At 46.3% G+C, this 27,140-nt stretch overlaps 1 protein-coding gene across 2 annotated transcripts in view; it reads right to left on the reverse strand.

The window, feature by feature from the left end:
• Positions 1-6,610: 6,610 nt before the first annotated feature.
• UGGT1 (UDP-glucose glycoprotein glucosyltransferase 1) overlaps positions 6,611-27,140 on the reverse strand; it is a 120,465-nt gene continuing 99,935 nt past the window's right edge. For both annotated transcript variants that reach the window (XM_062183271.1, XM_062183198.1), the window contains 4 exons: positions 26,836-26,950; positions 15,279-15,395; positions 14,662-14,827; positions 6,611-10,806 (listed from right to left, as the gene is read on the reverse strand). In XM_062183271.1, the coding sequence (XP_062039255.1) occupies positions 10,781-10,806; positions 14,662-14,827; positions 15,279-15,395; positions 26,836-26,950 (424 nt within the window). In that variant the 3' untranslated portion in view covers positions 6,611-10,780. The remainder of the gene's footprint in view (positions 10,807-14,661; positions 14,828-15,278; positions 15,396-26,835; positions 26,951-27,140) is intronic.

Consider the following 27,140-nt stretch of genomic DNA (forward strand, 5'->3'; position numbering starts at 1 on the left):
TCCATCTGTCAGGACTGGGGCTGAACACAGACAGCCCGGTCAGGAAGAAGCACCTGGGCAGGCGACTTCCCTAGGGACCTCAGAGACCTCCACCCCAGCAAGCCAGGCCAGGGGGAGCCCAGGGCTCCGGCCCACGCTCAGCAGCTGGCCCCCGCCATCACTGTGTAGAGCAGAACCCACCTGGAGGTTCGGCTGCCATCCGTGGCCCAGGATGGCTCCATCTTCAGCCGGAACTAAAGGGATCATGGGAAACATATTTGGGAACGTCAGCCCCTGGAATGCACTCGTCTGCTGGTTCCTTCCTTCATCCGCCCGCCAGCAGCGCCCCTGTGCCTGTGGCTGTACCTAGGTTGGGCAGAGACAATCTCTGTAGCCCAAATCTCCACCCTGTGGGACAAACCTGGCTCGCCGGCCCTGGCGACCCTGTGCCCTCAATCTCTGCCATGTGACAGTGTGTCCCCAAGGGTCGTGTGTTGGACACTCGCTCCCGGTGTGCTTGCTCATGTTGAGGGGTGGTGCAAGGCCAGCAGGGCTTTGGGGTGCTCCTCTCGGAAGGAATTAGCAGAGTCCTCATGGAACTGCCAGCAGGGGGCGCTATAAAGAAGCGAGACTGGCACCTCTGGGCTCTGTGGCTTCCCTCTGCCCTCCTGCCACTGCCGCACCATCCCTCCATGGGTCCTCAGGCCAGCGCCAGGCCCTGCGGCCGCCAAAACCATGAACTGAATCACCCCCCCCCTTTTTTTAAAAAGATTTGTTTATTTTATTTGAAAGTCATATTTACAGAGAGAGAAGGAGAGGCAGAGAGAGGTCTTCCATCCGCTGGTTCATTCCTCAATTGGCCGCAATGGCCAGTGCTGTGCCAATCTGAAGCCAGGAACTTTTTCCAGGTCTCTCACGTGGGTGCAGGGGCCTGAGGACTTGGTCCATCTTCTACTGGTTTCCCAGGCCACAGCAGAAAGCTGGATCGGAAGTGGAGCAGCCGGGACTAGAACCGGTGCCCATATGGGATGCCAGCACTGCAGGTCAGGGCATTAACCTGCTACACCACAGCACTGGCTTCAACCCCTTTTCTTTATAAAGTACCCGGGCCCAGGAATTTTGTCAGAGCAAATGGAAATGGAGCTCAGGCCCAGCACTCTGGCTCAGTGGGTTAAGCCGCTGCCTGCGACACCAGCATCCCACATGGGCACTGGTTCAAGTCTCGGCTGCTCCACTTCTGATCTAGCTCCCTGCTGTGGCCTGGGAAAGCAGAAGATGGCATTATCGAGATGCCTTGGTGAGACATGATCAATACTCTTGAAACAAAGGAAGCAAAAACAGAAAACCTCAATAGAGAAGTAGAAGATACGAGGGGCTGACGTTGTGGCGTAGTGGGTTAAGCCACTGCTGCGACACTGGCCGCCATATTGGAGTGCTGGTTCAAGTTCCGGCTGTTCTGCTCCCTATCCAGCTCCCTGCAATGCACCTGGAAAAGCAGCAGAAGATGCCCCAAAGTGTTTGGGTCCCTGGCACCCAGCCCTGGCTGTGGCAGCCATCTGGGGAGTGAGCCAGTGGATAGTAGACCTCTATCACTCTACCTTTTGAAATGAATCTTTTTTTTGTTTTGGCCAACCACTTTTGGCCAATATTTCTTCCAATCTTTTTTTTTTTTTAACAATTTAAATTGGATGTCACCCATTTGTCTTATTATTTTTAAAGATTTATTTATTTGAAAGTCAGAGTTACACAGAGAGAGGTCTTCCATCTGATGGTTCACTCCCCAATTGGTCGCAACGGCCAGAGCTGAGCCGATCTGAAGCCAGGAGCCAGGAGCTTCTTCCGGGTCTCCCATGTGGGTGCAGGGGCCCAAGGACTTGGGTCATCTTCTACTGCTTTTCCAGGCGTATTAGCAGGCAGCTGGATCAGAAGCGGAGCAGCTGGTTCTTGAACTGGCGCTGATGCTGGTGTCATAGGCAGCAGCTTAACCCACTGTGCAACAACTCCAGCCCCCATCCCATTCTTTATATCTATCCTTTCCTTTATATTATTTACTGAGAGGACACTATATTATGTACAGTAAGCCAGAGAATGACAAATTTATCTATGGAATCTAAAACAGTCGAAGTCTTAGAAACAGCACAAGGGTTGCCAGGGCCTGGGATGGTGGGAGTGGAATGATGTTGATCAAAGGGCATAAACCTTGTTATAAGATGAACAAGTTCTGGGGCTCCAAGGTACAGCATGGGTGGTGATGGATGTGTTAACTAATTTGTGATAATAATTAGATTATTTATATATACATATGAAAATTATATATAATACATCACATTGTTGTATGCTTTGAATATATATGAGAATAATCTTTATTTTCCAACTAAATATTTTAAAATAAAATAAAAAAGTTTGCACAACTGAGAGAAAGTATGGTTAACTGAGGTTACTAAAAACAAAAAGCAATTCAAATCAATTGGCAATCGACAAAAAGAGTTAGATTTTAAAAGCTATTATTAAAATTGCTATATTGGCCTATTATGCTATGTTATATGTGTGTACATATTGTATGTCCACATGGGGAAATTTTATTAAGAGTTTTATTTTAAATGGCTTATAGATAAGATTGTTCATAAATTTAAGCTGCTAAAATCAATCAAAGATGCATTTTAATTTGTGTGACCTGAATCTCTGTATCATATGTTTTAAACTTGTTGGTAGAAAGAAACTAAAAACATTTTATATGGTTGTGCTTAAGTTTACTGGTTAAACAAACTACACCATGTTCGATATTTAAGAGGTGTTTTCAAATACATGATTCTTAAAATTTATAGAAGGCATTGGACCTTCTGGTAAATGTTTTCTTAAGTTGTTATCTAATGGTTGAAACGGTTTGCTAAGTATTCATGTGATATTGCTATTGTCAGCAAGCGATCTAGGACTTGCTCCCTCATTTCTCTATTCTAAGCCCAACTTGTTCTTTCATTTCTCTATTCTCTTCAAGGTAGGAAACTAATTCTATTATGAAGGAATCTGTAGGACGCACAATTTAATCTTTAGACCTTATAAAAGAGATGGCTAACATTTTTCTGTAATAGCATAGCCAAAATAAGAACTTAAATAATAATCTCATAGCTAGATTCACTTTGCCATCAGCAAAGTATACAGTAAGTAGAAAAACCTCCCTTTCAGACCAAAGGGAAAGAAAGTTTTAAAGTGAGAATATAATTTTCCTCATGGGCATTGTCTACCTTAGAAAAACTACTACAGAACGTGCCTGTGACTATAGACTTGTAGTTCAGGCCACCGAAGATTAGAGATGGGACTTGGGCACTCCCTTGACTTGCATCCTCTGGTCTGCTTTAACACAAACCAGGAGGAAAAGAAAGCTCGGCATCAGAAGCAATGGGTGGCAGGCCTATTAATGGCTGATCTGTACAGTGATCTGCCCTCAAGGAGACTCAACAGGCCAGTCCACTGCAGTGGCTTTCAATGTGGTAAGCCTGGGCTTCAGCAGAAGTCAGCTTGTGAAGAGCCCCAGCAGCTCTGCCAAGAGTTGGATCACTGGAAATGGACCTGCCCTGGAGTCGAAGGATGCCCAGGTCAGAGCCACAGATCTTATTGGCTCTAAGCTGAAAAACCCTTCACTCAGCCCAATTTCCAAAGTGACCACTGCAGCTGAGGGGATGGTCAAGTAGGGTCAGCAACATTGCAGGCAGAACTGTAAATTTCTTGTTAGAGATGCCACCTGCCTTTACCTGGCCAGCTCTCCTCCCAGGCCAGCCAAGTAATGAAAGTCAACAGAGTGCCTTCCCCTAGGAGGTTCACACCTCCCTTAGGATATACCCCATGTGAAGAGATAGATAGGTCTGGGCCTCTGAACTTACAAGGCCTAAAGCCCACCAGATTATTATCAAGCCCCTTCTATCAGGTTCTATTTGCCTCTCAATCAGAAAACTTAATTTTAGCTTAGACAGCACCTTTCTTAGCTCCTCTAATAATGACTCTGTCCTTTGTTCTAGACCCTGTCTAGCGTACTTGGGCCTCATTCCTTTGTAATCATAACCTCTACTCTACCACCAATGGCTCTACTCCCAACCTGTGTGTACTGATGGTCCTCTTCCCCACTTAATGCTGTATAATTGTTCAAACCTGGTAAATGCCACTCTTAGGATCATTGGTTACTATCCTCACCCTGTCTTTTATGACCTTGTCTAAATATGATCAGAGTCGGCAAACTTGGAAGGCTTCTATAGCCTTGGCAACTCATGACGACAGCCTAGGGTGGTTACTGGCGCCATAAACTAGAGTGTCAATTTGTTGGGTCAACAACAGGAGCCACTGTGCACTTGCTCCTCATGTGGGATCTCTGTCCTTAATGTGCTGTACATGTTGATTTAATGCTATAACTAGTACTCAAACAGTATGTTTCACTTTGTGTGTCTATGTGGGTGCAAACTGTTGAAACCTTTATACTAAATTGATCTTCTGTATATAAAGAGAATTGAAAATGAATCTTGATGCAAATGAAGGGGAGAGGGAGCGGGAGAGGGGAGGGTTGCGGGTGGGAGGGAAGTTATGGGAGGGGGAAGCCATTGTAATCCACAAGCTGTACACTGGAAATTTATATTCATTAAATAAAAGTTAAAAAAAAAAGTTTGCAGGTGAATGCAGGACATATAAAAATAGAGGTAATAAAAATTATCAGTTTAAATCTAAGGAAAATGTTTCTAATTGTCATTTTTAAATTATCCAATCACTTCAAATTCTTGGTTATCTTTGGTGGTTTCTTTTTATACATTTTTCCTGGGTGTTACATACTCCTGCTACTTCTCATGTTTACTATTTGTGATTGTGTGATGGACATTTTTTAAAATAAGATTTATTTATTTATCTGGAAGTCAGAGTTACACAGAGAGGAGAGGCAAAGAGGGGTCTTCCATTCGCTAGTTCACTCCCCAATTGGCCGCGATGGCCAGAGCTGCACCGATCCGAAGCCAGGAGCCAGGAGCTTCTTCCAGGTCTCCCATGCGGGTGCAGGGGCCCAAGGCTTGGGCTATCTTCTACTGCTTTCCCAGGCCATAGCAGAGAGCTGGATAGGAAGTGGAGCAGCCGGGACTGGAACTGGCGCACATATGAGATGCTGAGATCACAGGTGGCGGCTTTACCTGCTATTCCACAGCACCGGCCCCATGTAGGGCATTTTGAATAACATAGTGTAGACTCTGGATTCCCTTCTGTTTCCATGAGAGTTGCCTGGCTCCAGAGGTAGCTTCCACTGGATCTCCTGGTTCTTTGACAACCTCACTTTAGGCTGTATGAGGGCGGGGTCTTCTGTGGTTTTTGTCCTCTTAGAGCACACGCCCACGGAGTTTCCCCTGGGAAGCCTAAAATATTTACCAAGCCTCTCTACTGTTGGGAGACATTAACTCCAGACTCTCTCTCCCCAGCGCTGGGCACCCACCAAACCTCTGCTCAGCTTTTCCAGCTTTCCCAGTGCTGTGAGCCCCTCCACTCCTTGCCTGCCTCTTACTTTCTGGTACATGGTGTTAGCCCGTATGATTGATTATGGGCAGTAGGTCAACTCCATGTAGGCGGCCCCTCTGCTACTGGAGGCCAGGACGTCATCAGATCCTGAAATGTTATCTACAACAAAATAAGACCCAACTTCATTTCTTGGCAACGGCTGTGCAGTGCTCTTACTTTTTTCAAATGTGAGGCCAGTGTTGTTTTTTTTTTTTTTTAAGATTTATTTGAGAGGTAGAGTTACAGAGAGAAGGAGACAGAGAGAGAGGTCTTCCATCCACTGGTTCACTCCCCAGATGGCTGCAACTGCCAGAGCAGAACCAATCCGAAACCAGGAGCCAGGAGCTTCTTCTGGGTCTCCCACATGGGTGCAGGGGCCCAAGGACTTGGGCCATCTTCCACTGCTTTCCTAGGCCACAGCAGAGAGCTGGATTGGAAGAGGAGCAGCTGAGACTCGAGCCGGCGTCCATATGGGATGCAGGCACTGCAGGCAGAGGCTTAGCCCACAGCACCGACCCCCATGCTTTCATTTTGTGAAAATCCATGAGGTGTGTGCTTGTCTACTTTTCTGAATGTGCTATACGTCATCGTAACGTTTATTCTGAGAAAACACCCATTTCACATCAGCGCCCACTTTAAATTCCTCAGGGGCTTCCCTCTGTCCCCTAAGATCAAGCCCTGACCCTGCTGTCCTGTCTGTCCTGGCGATGACTTGGCCACAGTTACTGTTGCCCTCCCAGCCCACAGGGCCAGCTTCCTGCACTCAAGGCTGCAGCTTAAGCTCTCTCCTGCAGGGGCACTTCCTGCCCAAGGCCCCTCCTCTGGCTCCCAGTAGGCATTAAACAGCAGGCACTGGTCCTCAACAAACTTCATGCCGCCCTCTGAGGCGCTCCGTGACAAGGCTGGGGACCGAGATGACACTTGGGCACTTCCTTGAATATCCAAAGACCTGGCTGAACCAGAGCCCATGCCAGTGCCGGTGCCGGACAAGGCTTCAGATAAAGCCCTCCCTGGCCCATCAGGCCTTGCCACTTCTGCCAAATGAAAGCGCTGACCCGCAGCTCCGCCAGCTTGCCCTTCCCTAACGTAGACATCCAGACGGTTTTAAAGAAGAGAAGTTTATTGTGCAGGGCGGACATCATTACAGCCTCAGGAAATGCTTGCCCAGTCCCCTTCGGATGCAGGGATTCTACAGACACTCCAACGCCCGGCGCTGCGTTTAACGGAGCAGGATTATGGTCAAACGGCCGCAGGGAAGAGTTCGCAAAGCACATCGCTTCTTTAACATCCTGAATGTTTTCCCACGCTTACCTTGTTATTTCCAGGGACAATCGGTTGGAAAACATGGTACTCGATAACCTTATTCTCCACTTGTCAATCTTAAAGTATTTTGCTCATTTCTCTGGAAACCTCCATGGTGCCAAGGCAATGCAGAAAGCGCAGGGTGGCTCAAGGCCTAGGCTCCATACCCCCCTTCCCCAGCCTTCCACGTCTGGCCTCTGCGTTGCTAGGCAACTGGGACAGACTCCAGAGGGGGCCGCTGGCTGTGGCAGTCTCATCTCCTTGGAGTTGAAACTGCAGGGATCACTGTAGGCAGCACGCAGCCGCCTGAAGCTGATTTTGTGTTTTGTTTTGTTTTGTTTTAATCAAGTTTCGGCACTCAGCGACACCCTGGGGAGCAGGATCCTCTCCTCCATTCGCTGCTGCCATTGTGTGACCACGCACGAGTGCTGCTCCTGTATTAAGGAAACCGAAGACCAAAGAAACAGCAAGAAACTTGTGTCCTCCACACAGTTTTAAAATATAAAGAATCACCTGAGTTAACGGTGTCTAATCACTTTGCTTGAACTCAACCAGGTAATTACCGAAGCCCTGCTTAAGATCTTTCCCTCACAGTCAAGGCAGAGAAAACATAAATTAAAAAAAAAAAAAGATGTTACCCTACCAAGCAAGACACATGATATGCTCTGTTTATTAGCTCTCATCATCTCACAAAGGGGTCCCCCACACAATCAAGTCCATAAAAAACGAATTATTAAAATCACACAGTGTGGAGTAGATCCTTCAGCCAGTGCACAGAGCAGGCGCTCCGGTTTTTGTTCTCCATTTTTGTCCAGCAGGTGGCTCGAGCGCTACATCACATTTCCACAAAGTCGGGCACTACCGCGCTAACATCCTATTCAGAAAAGCGGACTACAACTGCAGTGCAACTCTGCACTATTCCTTCTGCTCACTCAAACCAAGCGAGGCACAGCCACTTGAGGAAAGGGGTGCTTTCAGGTATCCAACCTGACCCCCGGCAGGTGAAGGGGCCGTTTTACGCTCGCTGCCATCTGGCCTGTTCCTAACTAGCGTTAAGTGAACCACAGTTCCTGGCTACAGGGACCCAGGACCGCCTGTCCCTTCCACACCTGCTCTACGGTCCCTAGCTCTCAGCGCTTTGAAGAGTGGAGGATTCAGTCCCTGCAATCAGATACGAGCTATTCAGTCAGGCAGAGCTGCAACAAGAAATCCAGCTCCCTGTAGGGGAACTGCTTCTTTACAGACCTAATAGATGGCATCTCTGCTTTCCAGGGCGTGCGTTCAGGACACCCATGGGCCTACCATGATGCCCATGCAGGTGTGCCAACTCCTGCAGGTTCAATTTGCAATGCAACACCCCAACGGATTCACAACTTTATCAGTCCCACAGAAAATTAACGTGCCCTGCCTCTCGGAGTGCAAGGGGTCCAGTACACACTTCAAAAACCCACCCTGGGAGGCCACACGCCCTGACCAGGGTGCGCCTCCCGGCCCCAGCAACGGGCTGTGACGGGGTCTGCCCTCATCAGGGACACAAAAACAGGCCCACGATATTACACCATTTCATGTCACTCAGACACGGCACGTGGTTTCTCAGAGAACACCTTCCACGACAGCCTCAGAGAGGGGGAAAAATCAATTCCATGGAATGGTGGCTGAGAATGACACCCTGTGGAGCCTGCGGAAGCTTGAGCACTCAGCACAACCAACGCCAGCCCCTCGGGAAGGCCCCTCCCTGCCTGTCTTCCCACTCCCTCTTTCTTCTAGTATAGGCGCTGGGCAAGGCTGATCAGCACCACGCGGGGGCTGGAGCAGCACCTCCAAGGGCATTCTGGAAGGCCACCACGTCCCATGAAACCAGAAAGGATGCCCGGGATGGGGGGAGGACGGCCCTGACCACCCTGGAAGCCAGCGGGGTCCCTCAGTACCTGTCAGGGTGGTGACAGCCAGGGCAGGGAGTGACCAGGACCAGTACCTTACGTGGGCAACGTGGTTGACTCTGCACCTTCCTTATGAAGAATACACAAAGAGCCTTGGAGGCACGCAGAGCAAGGCGGTCGGCTCCATGCCCCGCGGAAGCTGGCGCTTCAGAAGCACATCCCCGGGACTCGCAAGTCCCTGTTTAACTCCCAGACGGCAAGCTGGGAAACAGCAGCGGCAGCCTGCTTTCTCACACCTGCTGCAGCGTGCGGGCGCCGCTGGAACAAGCGTCTTTAATTTTGCCGATCCTATCCCTTTTAGCTACTCGATCAGGTCGGGGGCAGGCAGGGCTCACCGTGCTCCAGCCCTTGTGCCCAGCAGCCACGTGGGGGGAACTTTTCTGTCTTAGATCAAGTTACCTGCTTGACCCTTCTTTGAGCTCACCCCTTCCCAGTAGTTAATGGACTTATAAAAACTAAGTCAAACGCTCCTGCAGACCTACCGGGAGGCTCCTCAACTGATCTTTACATTTCAAAGGGGAAAAATAAATTACTTGATATTTGTGATAAGACTCGGGCGTTTTTTAAAAAGACTGCACACCAGTGTAGTGACTGGCTAAGAAGGGTGAGGACTCAGCTGTCTATGTGCACTCACTCCTTACATTTTTAAAATGCAGGTAAAACATTAAAAAAAAAAAAAAAAAAAAGCCCACGTGCACTGAAAGGCGAGCGCAGTGCCCACCAGCGCTGTGCTGCTGCACCCTGGCGGCCTGGGCAGGGACGGAGCTGGGGCACTGGGGCCTCCCCCAGGGACACCACCGCCCCCCTTTTTGGAAAAGGCGGCCCCCGCAGGGGCAGCGCTGTGCTGCTCACGTGAAGATGCACCAGGGAATGGCCCAAGGGCTGCCGGGCTTCCCAGTGCAGCTGACTGAAGTCCGAACTGGTGGGCAGTTGCTGTAGGCCAAAAGTCATCCAGGAACTGGGGTGGGGGAAAGGAATAGAGGACAGTGTACAGAGACACACGAGGCCCACAGGCAGTGTCTCTCCTGCTCCGGGACCTGGGAGTACTCTGTAGAGAAAGCCCACATGGGACAGAGCAAGCCATGTGCGCACCCCCTCGGGCAGCGGAGGGGTTGCTCCAGGGGCTCAGTATGGCTGTATCCAGTAAGGAAACCGAGTGAGAGCAGACGTGTTCTTACAAAGTAAGAAGAAAAAGCAGACTTCCACAAATACAAAAATTGTTTACAAAACAATCACCTAGAAAGTTCATTAGGACTGGGTGGAGAACAATTAATAGTTTTTCATTTCAAATGCCCATCTAGCATGATGGAAACGATGATTTAAAAAAAAAGAGAGAATAGCCAATTTCTGGTCTTCCTCCGTGCCCGCCCCCCCCAGGACCCCAGACTTCCCAGAGCCCTCCCATTCCTGATATCTTCCCTATCCTCACCCACCCCACCCCATCCTGTCCAGAATTAATTTGCTTAGCAACGGCACCGAGCCAACCCTGAAGACACGTGATTGTTGGTTGGGTCGACAAAACAACAGTCCTGATGTTCGGGAAGAGGACACAGGACGGGCACAAGGGCATACTGGTGTTAACCTCGAGGCACATGGGCCTTGGACGGAGCTTCTGCTGGCTTGACCCGGAGCAGGGTGGGCAGCGCAGCGCAGCTAGGCGGCAGGTAAACTGAGGTAAGGAGGAACACGGCGGCTCTGCTTCCCGGGACAGCGCAGCAGGCGTGTGCTCACGGTGTCGGCACAGAGGGGACTCGTGTTCTTCCAGCGGCTGCTGCCACTCCCTCCTCCGGCTGGAGGACTGCTCTTTGCAGAGCCCCCTGGGATCAGCCGCTTGCCTTCCTCCAGGTACAAATCCAACAGAGCTTCCACCCCAGGATCCAGCGCCCACTGGTGTGCAGAAGTCAGAATCAAAAGTTCAGAATCAAAAGGTGTGGCTCAACCGCCCGCCAGTTTATCAGCAGTTGTATAGACAGATCAGAAAACTAGCATTTAGTATAAAAACTGTTTTTCAAATGGTATCGTTTCCTATTCTCCTCCGGATATCATAATTCTTCCCGATTCTGAAGTCCTGTGGAAAGGCAGAACAGAGAACACAGATCAGCCTCAAGGTTTACAGACACCAGGTAGGCACTCTACACGGCTGCCACGCAGTATTTACCCCTCCCTTCCTTGTATCTCTTTTTATATTTTTGGTTTGGTGCTTTCAGGCTTAGAACTTTCTTTAAATCCCCACAGCAGCTGGGACTGGGCTAGGCCAAAGCCAGGAGCTGGAAATGCAACCAGGTCTCCCGTGACGATGGCAAGGACCCAACTTCTTGAGCCGTCACTGCTGCCCCCCAGGGTGTACCTCAGCAAGAAGATGGAATTAGGAGCAGAGCTGGGACTCAAACTCAGGAATCTGATAAGAGATGCAGGTGTCCCTACCAGCCTCTTCACCCCTGTACCAAATGCCCTACCTTGTTATAATTTTAAAAGCAAAATAAAGAGACAGCTTTACTTTTAAACACACTGAAACATCCTACACCGCTCCAAATTGGTTTCACAAGTGCAATATTCACTCAGAATAAACATGTGTGCATCTTCAGTCAGGAGTCTTTTCCCACTTAACAGCATATTAACATCTTCCTATGTGTCAGTGAAGCTCATTCTTGGTTGTTTGTACTGCTTTCAATGCTTTTCAATTCATAAGAAACAGTAAAATAAATTTCTTAATCCATTTAACTTTTTCTCAAGTGTTGAATTTTTTTCTTTAGGATAAATCTTCGAGAGAGGAATTCCTGAGAGTATAAACATTTTTTTTTTTTTTTTTTTACAGGCAGAGTGGACAGTGAGAGAGAGAGAGACAGAGAGAAAGGTCTTCCTTTGCTGTTGGTTCACCCTCTAATGGCCGCCGCGGTAGCACGCTGCGGCCGGCGCACCGCGCTGATCCGATGGCAGGAGCCAGGTGCTTATCCTGGTCTCCCATGGGGTGCAGGGCCCAAACACTTGGGCCATCCTCCACTGCACTCCCTGGCCACAGCAGAGAGCTGGCCTGGAAGAGGGGCAACCGGGACAGGATCGGTGCCCCGACCGGGACTAGAACCCGGTGTGCCGGCGCCGCAAGGCGGAGGATTAGCCTGTTGAGCCACGGCGCCGGCCTGAGAGTATAAACATTTTAAAGGCTCCATGGGGCAGGTGCTGTGGCGTAGCAGGTTAATGCCCTGGCCTGAAGCACCGGCATCCCATATGGGTGTTGGTTCAAGACCCGGCTGCTCCACTTCTGATCCAGCTCTCTGCTGTGCCTGGGAAAGCAGCAGAAGATGGCCCAAGTCCTTGGGCCCCTGCACCCACATGGGAGACCCGGAAGAAGCTCCTGGCTCCTGGCTTCAGATTGGCGCAGCCCTGGCTGTTGTGGCCAATTGGGGAGTGAACCATCAGATGGAAGACCTCTCTTTCTCTCTGCTTCTCCTCTCTCTGTGTAACTCTGACTTGGGCCATCTTCTACTGCCCTCCCAGGCCACAGCAGAAAGCTGGATTGGAAGAGGAGCAGCTGGGACTAGAACTGGTGCCCATATGGGATGCCGATGTTTCAGGCCAGGGCGTTAACCCACTGCGCCACAGCGCCAGCCCCATAAATAAATCTTAAAAAATAAAGGCAGAGGCCGGCGCCGCGGCTCACTAGGCTAATCCTCCGCCTTGCGGCGCCGGCACACCGGGTTCTAGTCCCGGTCGGGGCACCGATCCTGTCCCGGTTGCCCCTCTTCCAGGCCAGCTCTCTGCTGTGGCCAGGGAGTGCAGTGGAGGATGGCCCAAGTGCTTGGGCCCTGCACCCCATGGGAGACCAGGATAAGCACCTGGCTCCTGCCATCGGATCAGCGCGGTGCGCCGGCCTCAGCGCGCCTACCGCGGTGGCCATTGGAGGGTGAACCAACGGCAAAAAGGAAGACCTTTCTCTCTGTCTCTCTCTCACTGTCTACTCTGCCTGTCAAAAAAATAAATAAATAAAGGCAGAGTTACACAGAGAGAGGGAGAGACAGGGAGATTTTCCATTCTCTGGTTCACTCCCCAACTCTCAGCAACAGCTGAGGCTGGGCCAAGCCAAAGCCAGGAGGCAGGAACTCCATCCAGGTCTCCTACACGGGTGGTAGGAGCCCAAGCACTCAGGCCATCCTCTACTGCGTTCCCAGGCACATTAGCAGAGCTGGATGGGAAGTGGAGCAGCTGGGAATCGAATCGGTGCTCATATGAGGTGCAGGCACTGCGGACTACGGCTTAACCCGCTGCACCACAACACCAGCCCAGATATTCTGCTTTTTAACACACAAAGCTTCAGCAAGGTGTCCTTAGAACACATCCAGCATGTCAACATGGCATGACCAACATGTCTACTTTTGTCGATGTAGCAGATACTAACGGCAGGCTGCTTTATTCCGATGGTTGTTTCTGAGGACTGACTTCCTACTTACATTTTCCTCTCATTTCAACAGTGTGTCCACACTCATTGCTCATTTCTCTGTGGAAATCCTTGAGGTTTGACTGACGAATTTGAGCTAGGGGACCTTCTAGCTGTGATATTTAATATTGCATCATCTTTTTGTTTTGACAGGCAGAGTGGATAGTGAGAGAGACAGAGACAGAGAAAGGTCTTCCTTTTTGCCGTTGGTTCACCCTCCAATGGCTGCTGCGGCCAGCGCATCTTGCTGATCCGAAGCCAGGAGCCAGGTGCTTCTCCTGGTCTCCCATGTGGGTGCAGGGCCCAAGGACTTGGGCCATCCTCCACTGCCTTCCCGGGCCATAGCAGAGAGCTAGCCTGCAAGAGGGACAACTGGGACAGAATCCAGCACCCCAACCGGGACTAGAACCCAGTGTGCCAGCGCCGCAAGGCGGAGGATTAGCCTGTTAAGCCACGGCGCCGGCCAAATATTGCATCATCTTTAAAATCCATGTTCTGCCTTTATTTTTTTAGAATTAGTTGCAAGTTAAACAAATCTCAAAATCCAGATCCCAGCTTCTTAGTTTGTAAAAAGTCACTTTCAGGGACCAGTGTGGCTTAGCAGGTAAAGTCGCCGCCTGCAGTGCCAGCATCCCATATGGGCACTGGTTCAAGGCCTGGCTGCTCCACTTCCCATCCAGCTCTCTGCTATTTCCTGGAAAAACAGTAGAAGATGGCCCAAGTTCTCCCAAGTGGGAGAACCAGGTGAAGCTCCTGACTCCTGGCTTCAGATCAACATAGCTCTGGCCATTGCGGCCAACCTGGGAGTGAACCAGTGGATGGAAGACCTCTCTCTTTCTCTCTCTGCCTCTCCTTCTCTCTCTGTGTAACTCTGACTTTCAAGTAAAATAAATAAATCTTTTTTTAAAAAAGTCAATTTTGTATTCTAATAATGTTTTCAGGTGGCTTTCACACCAGATGTACACACAAAAGGAGGAACATTACACAGTTACTTAAGTCCTTTCTATCCTTCTATCCTTAGCTTAAATTGGATACACACGCTCCATGCCCCACTGTGGTGGGGAGCAAGCACTCGTCCCCAGTCAACGCATACTTCATCTCAATCTCAACGTGAGTGCCCACCAGTGCCTGGACAGATGTAACACCGAGCCAAGGGCTCTCCCAAGAGCTCCCCAAGTGTCAGGTATGGCTTATGTATCACAGAACTCATGAGCCTTAAAGAACAATACTTACAGTTAAAGTCCTCCTTCTCCCTCCCAGCACAAAATAGGGGGTACAGCGATCATGTTAATAAACACTCCTTAGAAGGCTAACTGGAAGAGGAGAATGAAAACCACACTGGCAGATACTGGGACAGAAGGTCCCTGCCAGGGGACTCACAGCAGAGGGCTCACAAGTGTCTCCTCCCCTTTCATGCACCACTCTGTTGCTTTTGCAACAAACAGAAACACGTGAAGAAGCGCTCACCCAAGGTCAAGGGTGTGTACCTACCTTCTTGGTGACGCTCTCGCGTCTCCTCCCTGTACAGCGTCCCCGCGTCCTTCTCCTCCTGAAAGCGGGTCTGCAGCTGCTTGATCTCTTGATCGTAGTCCTGCCACTCGGGGACAATGCGCACAGCCGCCTGCAGCTTGGGCTCTTTGGTCATTGGGTTATTGCACTGTGACAACCACAACAACACACTTCAGCTGCGCAGAGGAAAGCACACACTACATAGCACTCAAAGGTGTGCCTGCCCGTGGGAACAAGCCCTAACTGGACAAAGCGAGCACCCATGAGCAAGCAAGTGACTTATTAGCAGAAGCAACAGGTCAGCGGGGAGCTAAGAGAAAGCAGAAGTAAGCAGAAACCTACATGTGGAAAAATGCCAAAGCTCAAAGAACTGCCAGGTGACAAGGCTGACCATCGGCCGTGGGAACAGTCCCATCGGGCCCTGGGGCACTGGGTTTTCTGCTGCAGGCAGAGAGAGCCTGAAACTAGTACAAGATATTGCATGGCCCCCGAGCTATACAATCACAAAGAGAAGCTAACTCATCAAGAGCGGTGTGGACCATCACTCAGTCACACGTCTCCCTGCGGGGAGAGGCAGAGGAGCGCCGCGGGCAGCTCACCAGATCAATGGTTTTTGCCCTTTTCTTAGAGGCGTCGTCACACCACGTTTCACACCAAAGCCATTCTTGAGGGAGAGATTTAATTGGCACCTGATGGATCATGTTATTCGGCAAATCCTGTTTGGTAAAGAAAATAAAACATGAGAACCTAATGTTCTGGGAGAAATTTAAATAACAGTACAATCAGTGATTTTAGTTGTTCACTACAAATCACATGTCAATCATAAATGCTTAGAACTCAAACAGCCCTAACCAAAAGACTTATAGAAGTTAGAAAATTTATTTACGGCTTTGTGGAAAATCTCAAAATTTAGAAGAACTGTAAAACATCGGCCCATAAGAAGCACCAGAGAGACTTCTGCTTAAAATTCACAAGTGGCTGGCACCTAGACTTCCTTCCACAACAGCACTCTTAAGAATATCCCTGCTGGTTACTGAAAGTCAACTGAATACAAGGAATCGTCAAAAATGTTCACAGAAATGCATTTTATGAAAAAACTATGCGAAGATTTCAAAGAATTTTTCTGCCAAAATAAAATCTTTGAATTACACTTTCCAGGAACCTCTCTGAAGCACCCCCACAGAGCGGCGGTTTCTGCAAAGGAGCTTTGAATCCACTTCTTCCACTAAGACTTGTCCTCAAACAGCGGAGGTCTACAGATGTCTCTGGTCTACTCTACTCCGTGCTTTGAAGATACTGTCTCAAGATTCTTGACTCTGAATTTCCCACGATACAGAGTTCACTATCTTAAGACTGACATGGAAAAAACACTGATGGGGTAAAATGTACATAAATCACTAGCTCTGATATTTGCAAAGAAAAACTCTGCCAACGATTTTCTTAGCCTTCTATAAAACGGTGCAAATAGATGACTAAAATGTAAAACAAGTTGGATCAAGATACCAAATATGAGGTCAGCGCTGTGGTGTAGTAGGTAAAGCCACCACCTGCAGTGCCAGCATCCCATGAGTGCCAGTTCCAGTCCTGGCTGCTCCTCTTCCCCACCTTTTTTTTTTTTTTGACAGGCAGAGTTAGTGAAAGAGAGAGACAGAGAGAAAAGTCTTCCTTCTGTTGGTTTACCCACCAAATGGCCGCTACAACCGGAGCTACGCCAGGAGCCAGGTGCTTCCTCCTGGTCTCCCATGCGGGTGCAGGGTCCAAGGACTTGGGCCATCCTCCATTGCCTTCCCGGGCCACAGCAGAGAGCTGGACTGGAAGAAGAGCAACCAGGACAGAATCTGGCACCCCAACCAGGACTAGAACCCAGGGTACTGGCACTGCAGGCGGAGGATTAGTCTAGTGAGCCCCAGCGCCGGCCTTGGCTGCTCCTCTTCCAATCCAGCTCTCTGCTATGGCCCGGGAAAGCAGTGGAAGATGGCCCAAGCACTTACGCCCCTGCACCCACATGGGAGACCTGGAAGAAGCTCCTGGCTTCAGATCAGTGCAGCTCCCGTCATTGCAGCCATCTGGGGAGTGAACCAGTGGATGGAAGACCATTCTCTCTCACTCTCTGTAGCTTTCTCTCTCTCTCTCCAAAAAAAAAAAAAAAAGGAAGAAGAAAAAGATATCAAATATTAAATATTAGTCTTGAAGTATATTAATCTCAAGGAAAGTCTGTTACCGACTGTTGAACTCTGCTGCACCGTAGTAGAAGCTGAGTCAGAAACACAACCAGTTCCAGTTCTCTATGTGCTTTGGAAGAGAGAGAACTTTACTTCTAGTACTGGTGGTCAAGGCACAGAAGACTGTCATGTTGCCTAAGGACGGCTGGGAAAGCTGACCCCATTATGAAAAACTCACGCTTGAAGGTGCTACAAAGCTAACAAGACAGTGCAGAATTACTGGGCCCAGAGAGGATGGAGACTCACAGAGATAACCCTGTACTCTGAGCTCCTTTTCCCAGAAACAAATACTGATTAGTGGGGCTTTCGGGGGCATTCAACAGCCACTGATGTCTGAGTAACAAAGATTTGCATTTACAGCCCAAAGGAGTTGAGCGTTCTGGTGCAAACACCTCGTGACTCTGAATGAGCCAGAATCAGGGCTGCCAAAGATTGCAGTTCAACCTCAAATTATCAAAATCTTAGGACTAGATTATTATAATAAACCTGGACAGTAAGTACCCCAAATTCCTAATGAAAACAAACATAATTTCTGTGGGATGATACTACTGTTCTTTTTTTAAAAAAATATTTTATTTATTTGAGCTGGTGCTGTGGCGCAGTGGGTTAATGCCCTGGCCTGAAGTGCCGGCATCCTATATGGGCGCTGGTTCTAGTCCTGGCTGCTTCTCTTCTGATCCAGCTCTCTGCTGTGGCCTGGGAAAGCAGCAGAAGATGGCCCAAGTCCTTGGGTCTCTGCGCCCGCATGGGAGACCCAGAAGAAGCTCCTGGCTCCTGGCTTTGGATCGGTGCAGCTCCGGCCATTGTGGCCATCCTGGGAGTGAACCAGTAGATGAAAGACTTCTCTCTCCGTTTCTACCTCTCTTTGTAACTCTTTCAAATAAATAAAAATAAATCTTTTAAAAAATATTTTATTTATTTGAAAAACAGAGTTCTCCAAGTCCTGATTGCTCCACTTCCAGTCTAGCTCCCTGTTAAAGAGCTTGGGAAGTGGAAGATGGCCCAAGTACTTGGGCCCCTGCACACACATGGAAGACCTGGAAGAAGCTTCTGGCTCCTGACTTTGGCCTGGCCCAGCCCTGGCTGTTGTGGCCATCTGGAGAGTAAACCAGAGGATGGAAGATATCTCTGCCTCTGTCTCTTTCTCTCTCTCTCTCTATATATATATATGTGTGTGTGTGTGTGTGTGTAATAAATATTTATTTCTTATTTGAAAGGTGAAGATAGAAAAGGAGAAGCAGAGACAGAGATCTTCCACTCAGTGGTTCATTTCCTATATATCTGTAATAGCCAGAGCTGGGCCGGAGCCAAAAACTCCATCTGGGTCTCCCATAGGCATGGCAGGGGCCCAAGAGCTTAGACCACCACTGCCTCCCAGGCACATTACCAGGAAGCTGGATCAAAAGTGGAGGAGCCAGGACTCAAACTGGCATTCCAAGTGGTAGATTAACCTGCTGTGCCAAACAGCTGCACAACAATGGACTCCTACAAGGAAGAGAATTCTGAGATGTGATCTAACGCTGATGAACCTCTGAGGACACTAAGTGAAATGAGCCAGGCTCGAAGGGACGATTGTTTTATGATTCCACTAATGTGAGGTATCTAGCAAATTCACAGAGATAGAAGATAGAATAAAAATTATGAGGGGATGGGAGGAAGAGGGATGGCAAATTATTATTATTTAATAGGTAAGGAATATCCAATGGGGAAGATAAAGACATTCTGCAAACAGACAGTAGTGATGGGTACACAATGTGAAAGTACCTCATACCACTGAACTATATATCTAGAAACAGTAAAGATGGAATTTTATATTATGTATATTTTAGCACCATAAAAAGAAATAAAGATACTGTCAGACAGAAAAGGGTGAAATTTGCCACTAGTTGAACACACACTAAGGAAAATGAAGTTATTCTTCCAGCAGAAGGCAATGATCCTATACAGAAGCTGGAACCGCAGGAGAAAGGAGAAGGGTACACGTGTCAGTCTAAATCTAAATAGAGAGCCATCACGCTACACAAGAATAGGAACGACTTCCAGGGTTGAAAACACAAAGGAACATAAACTACATAGAGAAGACATCCAGGATGGGCTGAGGATGAGGCAGTTAACCAGCTCTGAGTGTTACAATGTGGCCGCTCAGCCTGAACCAGGGGGTCTGCTAACGCAGAGCTTTAGGCCCAACTTCATACCCACTGAATCTGATGTGGGATCCGGAATGAACACTCTAGTAAGTTCACCAGTTGATTTTTTTTTTTTTTTTTTTTTGACAGGCAGAGTGGACAGTGAGTGAGAGACAGAGAGAAAGGTCTTCCTTTATTGTTGGTTCACCCTCCAATGGCCGCGTGCGCCAGCGCACCGCGCTGATCCAAAGCCAGGAGCCAGGTGCTTCTCCTGGTCTCCCATGCAGGTGCAGGGGCCAAGCACTTGGGCCATTCTCCACTGCACTCCCGGGCCACAGCAGAGAGCTGGCCTGGAAGAGGAGCAACTGGGACAGAATCCGGCTCCCCAACCAGGACTAGAACCTGGGGTGCCAGCGCCGCAGGTGGAGGATTAGCCTATTGAGCTGCGGCGCCGGCTGCCAGTTGATTCTTGTACATAGGTTAACATCTGAGAAGCAAGGTTCAGACTTTTTTGCAATATATGGCAGGCATGGGAAAGACACTAATCATAAATGTATATAACTCCAAAATTTGTAGGCATTAATGACATATAGTCGCAAAAGAAATAAGGGAAAAGCTGACAGAATCACATGAGACAAATTTCACAAGGCAGTAAAAGATTACTAACAATTGTCTCAAAACAGACCAAAACTGCATAATAGTATAAAGCTAAGATTGACCCAATGGACCTATGTAGGAAAATTATACAGCTAATATAAAAACAGATGAAATATTTACCAAAAGTGATCCTATCTGGATCATAAAGCAAGTCAACAAACTTGACATTCCTGAATTATACTCTGAGAGCAGAGAATGTGCTCTGACCACAGAGGAACTGAGCTATAAATCAGTAAGAGAAATGTAACTTTGAAATCCCCATGTATTTAAAATCACTTCTAAATAACTCATGAATCAGTCAAAGAAGAAATCACAAGGGAAACTGCAGAAAGACATTGAGTTTGAGGCCCCGTGGTGGTGTAGTGCGTTAAGCCAAAGCCTGAAGCGCTGGCAACCCATATAGGCACTGGTTTGAGTCCCGGCTGTTTCACTTCCATTCAGATCCCTACTGATGCGCCTGGGAGAGCAGCAGAAGATGGCCAAAGTTCCTGGGCCCTTGCTGCCCATGTGGAAGACCCAGAAGATGCTTCTGGCTCCTGACTTCAGCCTGGCCCAGCCCTGGTCATGTGGCTATCTGGGGAGTGAACAAGTGGATGGAAGATCTCTGTCTCTCCCCTTCTCTCTTTAACCCTGCCTTTCAAATAAATCAATAAATCTTTAAAGAAAAATAAAGAAATATACTGAATTAGATGACAAGGAAAATGCTACATATAAATTATGTGGAATGCAGGGAGAGTCTTGCTGATAACACAGAAGACCAACAGCATTAAACACTGGTGCTTTGAAAGGACTAATAAGGCACACTCATTCCTGGTGAGCAGATCAAGAAAAAAGAGAAACAAAAACGAGCAATGTCAGGATTTTTTTTTTTTTTTAAAAAAGAGATTATAAGTACAGATCCTACAGACTTGATATAAATTACATCTCAATAAAAATATAATGAAAGCACATTGCAAACAACTTAAGGACAGTGAGAGAAAAGTTAGATACCACTTAAAAAAAAAAAATACTGACAGGGCCAGCATTGTGGCACAGTGGGTAAAGCCATGGCCTGCAATGCTGGCATCCCAAATGGGCACTGGTTCCAGTTGCAGCTGCTCCACTTCATATGCAGCTCCCTACTAATAAGCCTTGGAAAGTAGTGGAAGAAGGGTCAAGTGTTTGGGCCTCTGCACTCAGGTGGGAGACCCGGAAGAAGCTCCTGGCTCCTGGCTTTGGCATGGCTCAGGCCTGGTCATCGTGGCCATTTGGGGAGTGAACCAGTGGATGAAAAACCTCTCTCTCTCTAACTCTGCCTTTCAAATAAAGAAAATAAATCTTAAAATTTTTTTTTTAATTTTTAAAAATGCTGACAAAAGAAAATATGAACAGTTCTGTAACTATCAAAGAAATTGGATTTATGATCTAAATACAAAAAACCCCAGCATATTCACTAGTCAATCCTAGCCAACAGTTAAGAAAGAAATTACGTCAATTTTACACAAATTAAAGATAAATGAAAAAGAACAATAGCCAACCTATTTTACGAAGTTGACATAAATGATATGAAAATAATCTTAAGTACTAGCACAAAGAATCCAGCAATATGTAAAAAGGATAATTAATCATGAGTATATAATTCAGGAATTGTATTTATGCATATACTTACATTTACAGAATAAAAAATTTTTATCATCTCAGTAGACATAAACACGTATAAAATTCAACACAATGGATTTTCTCTTGTAAGATTTATTTAAATGAGAGGCAGAGTGACAGGAAGAGGAAGAGGAGAAGGACAGAAACAGAGAGAGAGAGATATCTTTCATCCACTGGTTCACTCCCCAAATAGTTGTAACAGCCAGAACTGGGCCAGGACCAAGCCAGGAGCCAGGAACTCTACCAGGGTCTTCCACATGGGTAGCAGAGGATCAAGTACTTGGGGCATAAACTGCTGTCCTCCCAGGTGCATTAGCAGGAAACTGGACGCAAAGTAGAGCAGCTGGGACTGGAAACAGCACTCTGATATGGGATGCTGGTGTCGAAAGCAGAAGCTTAACCCACTGTGCCACAATGCTGCCCCAGATCTTATTTAAAGGAAAAAATTAAGAATAAAAGGAATTTCTTCAGTCTGAATGAGAGATATCTACAAAGTTTATAGCAAATACCATATTAGTGGCAAAATGCTGAAAATTTTTCCATAAAATTCAACTGCAATATTACACACAAATGAAACAATAGTTTTAAAAATAACAAATATGTCCAGGGACTCTGTGAAAATAACCACATTATCAAAAGAAACTAAACATGACCCAAACATAAATCCTACCAAGTACTATTTTTTCCCTTCAGAACTTAAAGAACTAATTCCAAAACAGTCATGGGAAAACAAACAGCAAAGAATAATCTAAGACACTCTTGAAGCAAGTATGAGGTGGGAAGACTTGATTTACTGGATATCAACAGTTATTCCAAAACATCATGCTGAACTAAGTGCATGTCCACACAAAAACGAAAATTGCACTGTACTTCACACCATACATAAGACAAATTCCTTCTGGAATATAGATCTGAATGTGAAAAACAATACAATAAAGCTAATAATAATAAGCATCTTCATGACCCTAGTAGGACTCAAAAAGTATCACCCATACATTGATCAATTGGATTAACAAAGTTGCAAGATATGTAACTAATAAAGGATATATACCATCAGTATGTATAAGGAATAACTATAAATCAAGAATGGCAGATGTCCTAAACAACACTCTGGCCTCAGAATCAGCCCTTAAGGCATTTGGATCTGGCTGAAGAGCCCATGAGAGTATTTTAGGCATGGAAAGCCAAGACACCATGGAAAAGAAAAAAAAGAAGACCTAAATGAAAGATCTCTGTGAGTGAGATCCCAGTGGAAAGAACGGGGCCATCAAAGAAGGAGGTACCTTTCTCTGAAGGGAGGAGAGAACTTCCACTTTGACTATGACCCTATCAGAATAAGATCAAAGTCAGCGAACTCTAAAGGCTTCCATAGCCTTGGCAACTCATGACTAGAGCCTAGGGAGATTACTGACGCCATAAACCAGAGTGTCAAATTGTTAAGTCAGCAACAGGAGTCACTGTGTACTTACATCTCATGTGGGATCTGTCCTTAATGTGTTGTCTAATGTGCAGTGATGCTATAACTAGTACTGAAACAGTATTTTTACACTTTGTGTTTCTGTGTGGGTGCAAACTGATGAAATTTTACTAATTATATACTGAATCGATCTTCTGTATATAAAGAGAATTGGAAATGAAAAAAAAAACCTGGTGTTAAATTGGAAATGGCATAGAAAATTAATTAATTTTTAAAAAAATATTATGTAAGATCTCTGTCTTTAATGTTCTGTACACTGTTATTTAATGTTATAACTAGTACTCCAACAGTATTTTTTCACTTTGTGTTGCTATATGGGGGCAAACTATTGAAATCTTTACTTAATATATACTAAACTGATCTTCTGTATATAAAGAGAATTGAAAATGAATCTTGATGTGAATGGAAGGGGAGAGGGAGCGGGAAAGGGGAGGGTTGCGGGTGGGAGGGAATTTATGGGAGGGGGGAAGCCATTGTAATCCATAAGCTGTACTTTGGAAATTTATATTCATTAAATAAAAGTTTAATAAATGAAAAAAAAAAAAGAAAAGAACCAAACAACCAAACAACTCAAATATTTAATAAGCACTTTAGGAAAGTATTTATTCTAATTAATTAATTTTAAAGGCAGAAAGTGAGAATTTCCATCGCCAAATGCCTGTAAGAGTTGAGACTAGGCCAGACCAAAGCTAGGAACCAGGGACTCAATCCATGGGTGGCAGGAACCCAACCACTTCAGTCACCGACTGCTGCCTCTCAGGATGCACACCAGCAGTAAACTGGAACTAGAAGCAGAGTAGGACATGCACCCAGGCCCTCAACAACAAAGCCAAACATCTGCCCCAATAAAAAATGGAGAGTTAAATGGCCATAAACATACAAAATGGTACTTCACCCTGTTATTAATTACAGAAATGCAAAATAAATCTACAGTGGAGGACAATATTACTAAACAGAAATTATAAAGGAACCAAATAGAAAATTTGGAGTTGAAAAATATAATACCTGAAAAGAGAGAGACAGAATCAGCCCCTAAGGCATTCAGATCTGGCTGAAAAGTCCATGAGAGCATTTCAGGCATGGGAAGCCAAGACATGGTGGCAAAAATTGTTCTGCATGAAGGATCTCTGTGAGTGAGACCCCAGTGGAATGAAGGGGCCATCAAAAAAGGAGGTACCTTTCTCTGAAGGGAGAAGTGAACTTGCACTTTGCTTATGGTCCTGTCTAAATACTGACAGAGTTTGTGGACTCAAAAGGATTCCATACCTAAACAGCTCAGTCAAGAGCTCTGGGTGGTAACTGACATAAAAAATAAGAGTGTTCATTGTTAAATCAACAACAGGAGTCACTGTGCATTTACTCCCCATGCTAAACCTCTGTCCTTAATGAATTGTACGATGAGAATTAATGGCAAAACTTGTCTTCAGATTGTACTTTATACTTTGTGTGTCTGAGTGAGTGCAAACTGTTGAAATCTTTACTTAGTATAGAGTTGGTCTTCTGTATAAAAGTCAATTAAAAATAAACCTTAATGAAGAATGGGATGGGAGAGGAAGTAGGAGGTGGGGTGGGATGGGAGTGGGGGTGGGAGGGCAGGCACTGGGGGAAGAACCACTGTATTCCTAAAAGCTGTACCTATGAAATTTGTATTTATTAAATAAAAGCTTTCTAAAAAAAAAAGAAAGAAAGAAAAAGAATTAGCAAGCTTGAAGACAGATTGAGTGACATCCATCTTGATGAACAGAAAGTAAAAACAATTTAAAGAGCAATAATTAAGAATAATAAGTAAAAACAATTTAAAGAGCAATAATTAAGAATAATTAAAAATTTGGGAGGCTGGTGCCATGGCTCACTTGGCTAATCCTCCGCCTGCAGCACCAGCACCCCAGATTCTAGTCCCGGTTGGGGTGCCAGATTCTGTCCCGGTTGCTCCTCTTCCAGTCCAGCTCTCTGCTCTGGCCCAGGAAGGCAGTGGAGGATGGCCCAAGTGCTTGGGCCCTGCACCCTCATGGGAGACCAGGAGGAGGCACCAGGCTCCTAGCTTCGGATCGGCTGTAGCGGCCATTTGGGGGGTGAACCAACAAAAGGAAGACCTTTCTTTCTGTCTCTCTCTCTCTCTCTCTCTCTCACTGTCTAACTCTGCCTGTCAAAAAAAAAAAAAAAGAAGAAGAAAAAGAAAAAAAAATTTGGGGTGTGAACCAGCAGATGGAAGACCTCTTTCTCTCTCTCTGCCTTTCTGTAACTCTGCTTTTCAAATAAATAAAATAAATCTTTTAAAAAAAAATTGCCTATGTAACTCTTGGTGGAGATATACACTAGAACTCTGAAAACTTGTTTGGAATTATCTAAGAAAGGTAAACACAAACCTATCTGATGATCCAGCATTCCCAAGAACTAAAACATGTACCTGTGCAAGATTGTTCATAGCAGTATTATCCACAGAAGTAAAAAACTGAAGACAACCCAAGTCCAGAATGCATAAATAAATATCTATCTAAAACCTTCTAAAATAACATGGATGGACCACAACATACTGCTGAGCAGAAGAAGTTAGACTTGAAAGGGTTTATCTTTTATGATTCCATTGGGATAAAGAAAAACAAGCAGGCAATATTAAACTGCAGTGTTTTAGAATGCATACTTAAGTCACAAATCTATAAAGAAAAGCAAATAGAGTGATTAATAAAAATCAGGCTGCTAGCAACATCCTACTTTTTGAGCTGGGTTGTGGTATATGAGCATTCATTTGCTTTGTAATAATTCCTTGATATGTATTCTGGAATACATTTTTTGGTACATTTTTCTTTATGGATACTACACATCCTGATAAAGTTTTAAAATTTTTAAGGTATGCTTACATAAAATAAAATACTTAAAATAGTGAAACTATCTAAAATAAACTATAATCCTACCTCTGAAAAATGCTTAGTATCGATAAACAGTAATTTAACCACCCTTGAAATATACCATCCTATTTATCATTATGATACTATATATTTTATAATGTGAATGCTGAGCTATTTAGTTCCTAAAACAGAAAAACAAATTGATCCTAGCAGGCAGAGATACAAACCTGTCAGATCAGGCTGAGTACAACATAAGGAGATGAGGTAATGGTTTAGAGAGGCAGCAGCATCTTTCCCTCTCTCTCCTCAAGTAACATTAGGTCTGACATTTTCATACTAGTATGCCTTCTCTCTCTCTTTTAAAGATTTATTTATTTGAAAGAGTTACAGAGAGAGAGACACAGAGAGATCTTCCATCCCCTAGTTCATTCCCCACATAGCAGGGTCAGGCTGAACCCAGGAACCAGGAGCTTCATCTGGGTCTACCACATGGGTGGTAGGGGTTCAAGTACCTGGGCCATCCTCCACTGCTTTTTCCAGGCTATTAGCAGTGAGCTGGGTTAGAAATGGAGCAGCCTGGGGGCCAGCGCTGTGGCATAGTGGGTAAAGCCGCCGTCTGCAATGCCAGCATCCCATATGGAAACCGGTTCATGTCCTGGCTGCTGCACTTCCAATCAAGCTCTCTGCTATGGGCTGGGAAGGCAGAAGAAGATGGTCCAAGTCTTTGGGCCCCTGCAACCACATGCGAGACCCAGAAGAAGCTCCTGGCTCTGGATCGATGCAGTTCCTGCCATTGCAGCCATCTGGGAAGTGAACCAGTGGATGGAAGACCTCTCTCTCTCTCTCTCTCTCTCTCTCTGCCACTGCCACTGCCTCTCTGCAACTCTGCCTTTCAAATATGTAAATAAATCTTAAAAAAAAAAAAAAGAAAGAGAGCAGCCAGGACACCAACCAGTGCCCACACAGGATGCTGGTATGGCAGGTGGCAGTTTACCTGCGATGTCACAACACCAGCCCATTAAGCCTTCTCTTGAGGTCAAATAAAAATGTCACAGACACACACCTTTCCATGAAGAAATAAGACACCGTCCTGAGAGAGGAGAAAACAGACTGAAGAAAAATACTTTATTTTCTGACACAACATTGTATATTGCTCTGGAAAGTTTTCACCATAAAAAATGGTCACTTACTTGATCAAGATTTGAAAGGCTGTTAGGATCCTGACTCAGCCCTTGGTACTGTCCCCTGAGTCTGTCCCCAGCAGCTATTTTCCTAAACTTCTTCAGATCCACGACATACAGTGCACTGAATAGAGAAGACACATTTGTTAGAAGCAATCATGGATTATGGCAGAAAATCTGGCCCCACTGAATTACAGAAGAGGCCACTAGCCAAGTACCTGGCAAGCTGCATCATGCACCACTTCAAAGATGTCTAAGAGGTCACTGCCAAATCCGCGCTCTGTCACCACTAGCTAATGTTTGTTACTGTTCCT

Source organism: Lepus europaeus, chromosome 1, assembly GCF_033115175.1.
Source record: "Lepus europaeus isolate LE1 chromosome 1, mLepTim1.pri, whole genome shotgun sequence".
Taxonomy (NCBI): Eukaryota; Metazoa; Chordata; class Mammalia; order Lagomorpha; family Leporidae; genus Lepus; species Lepus europaeus.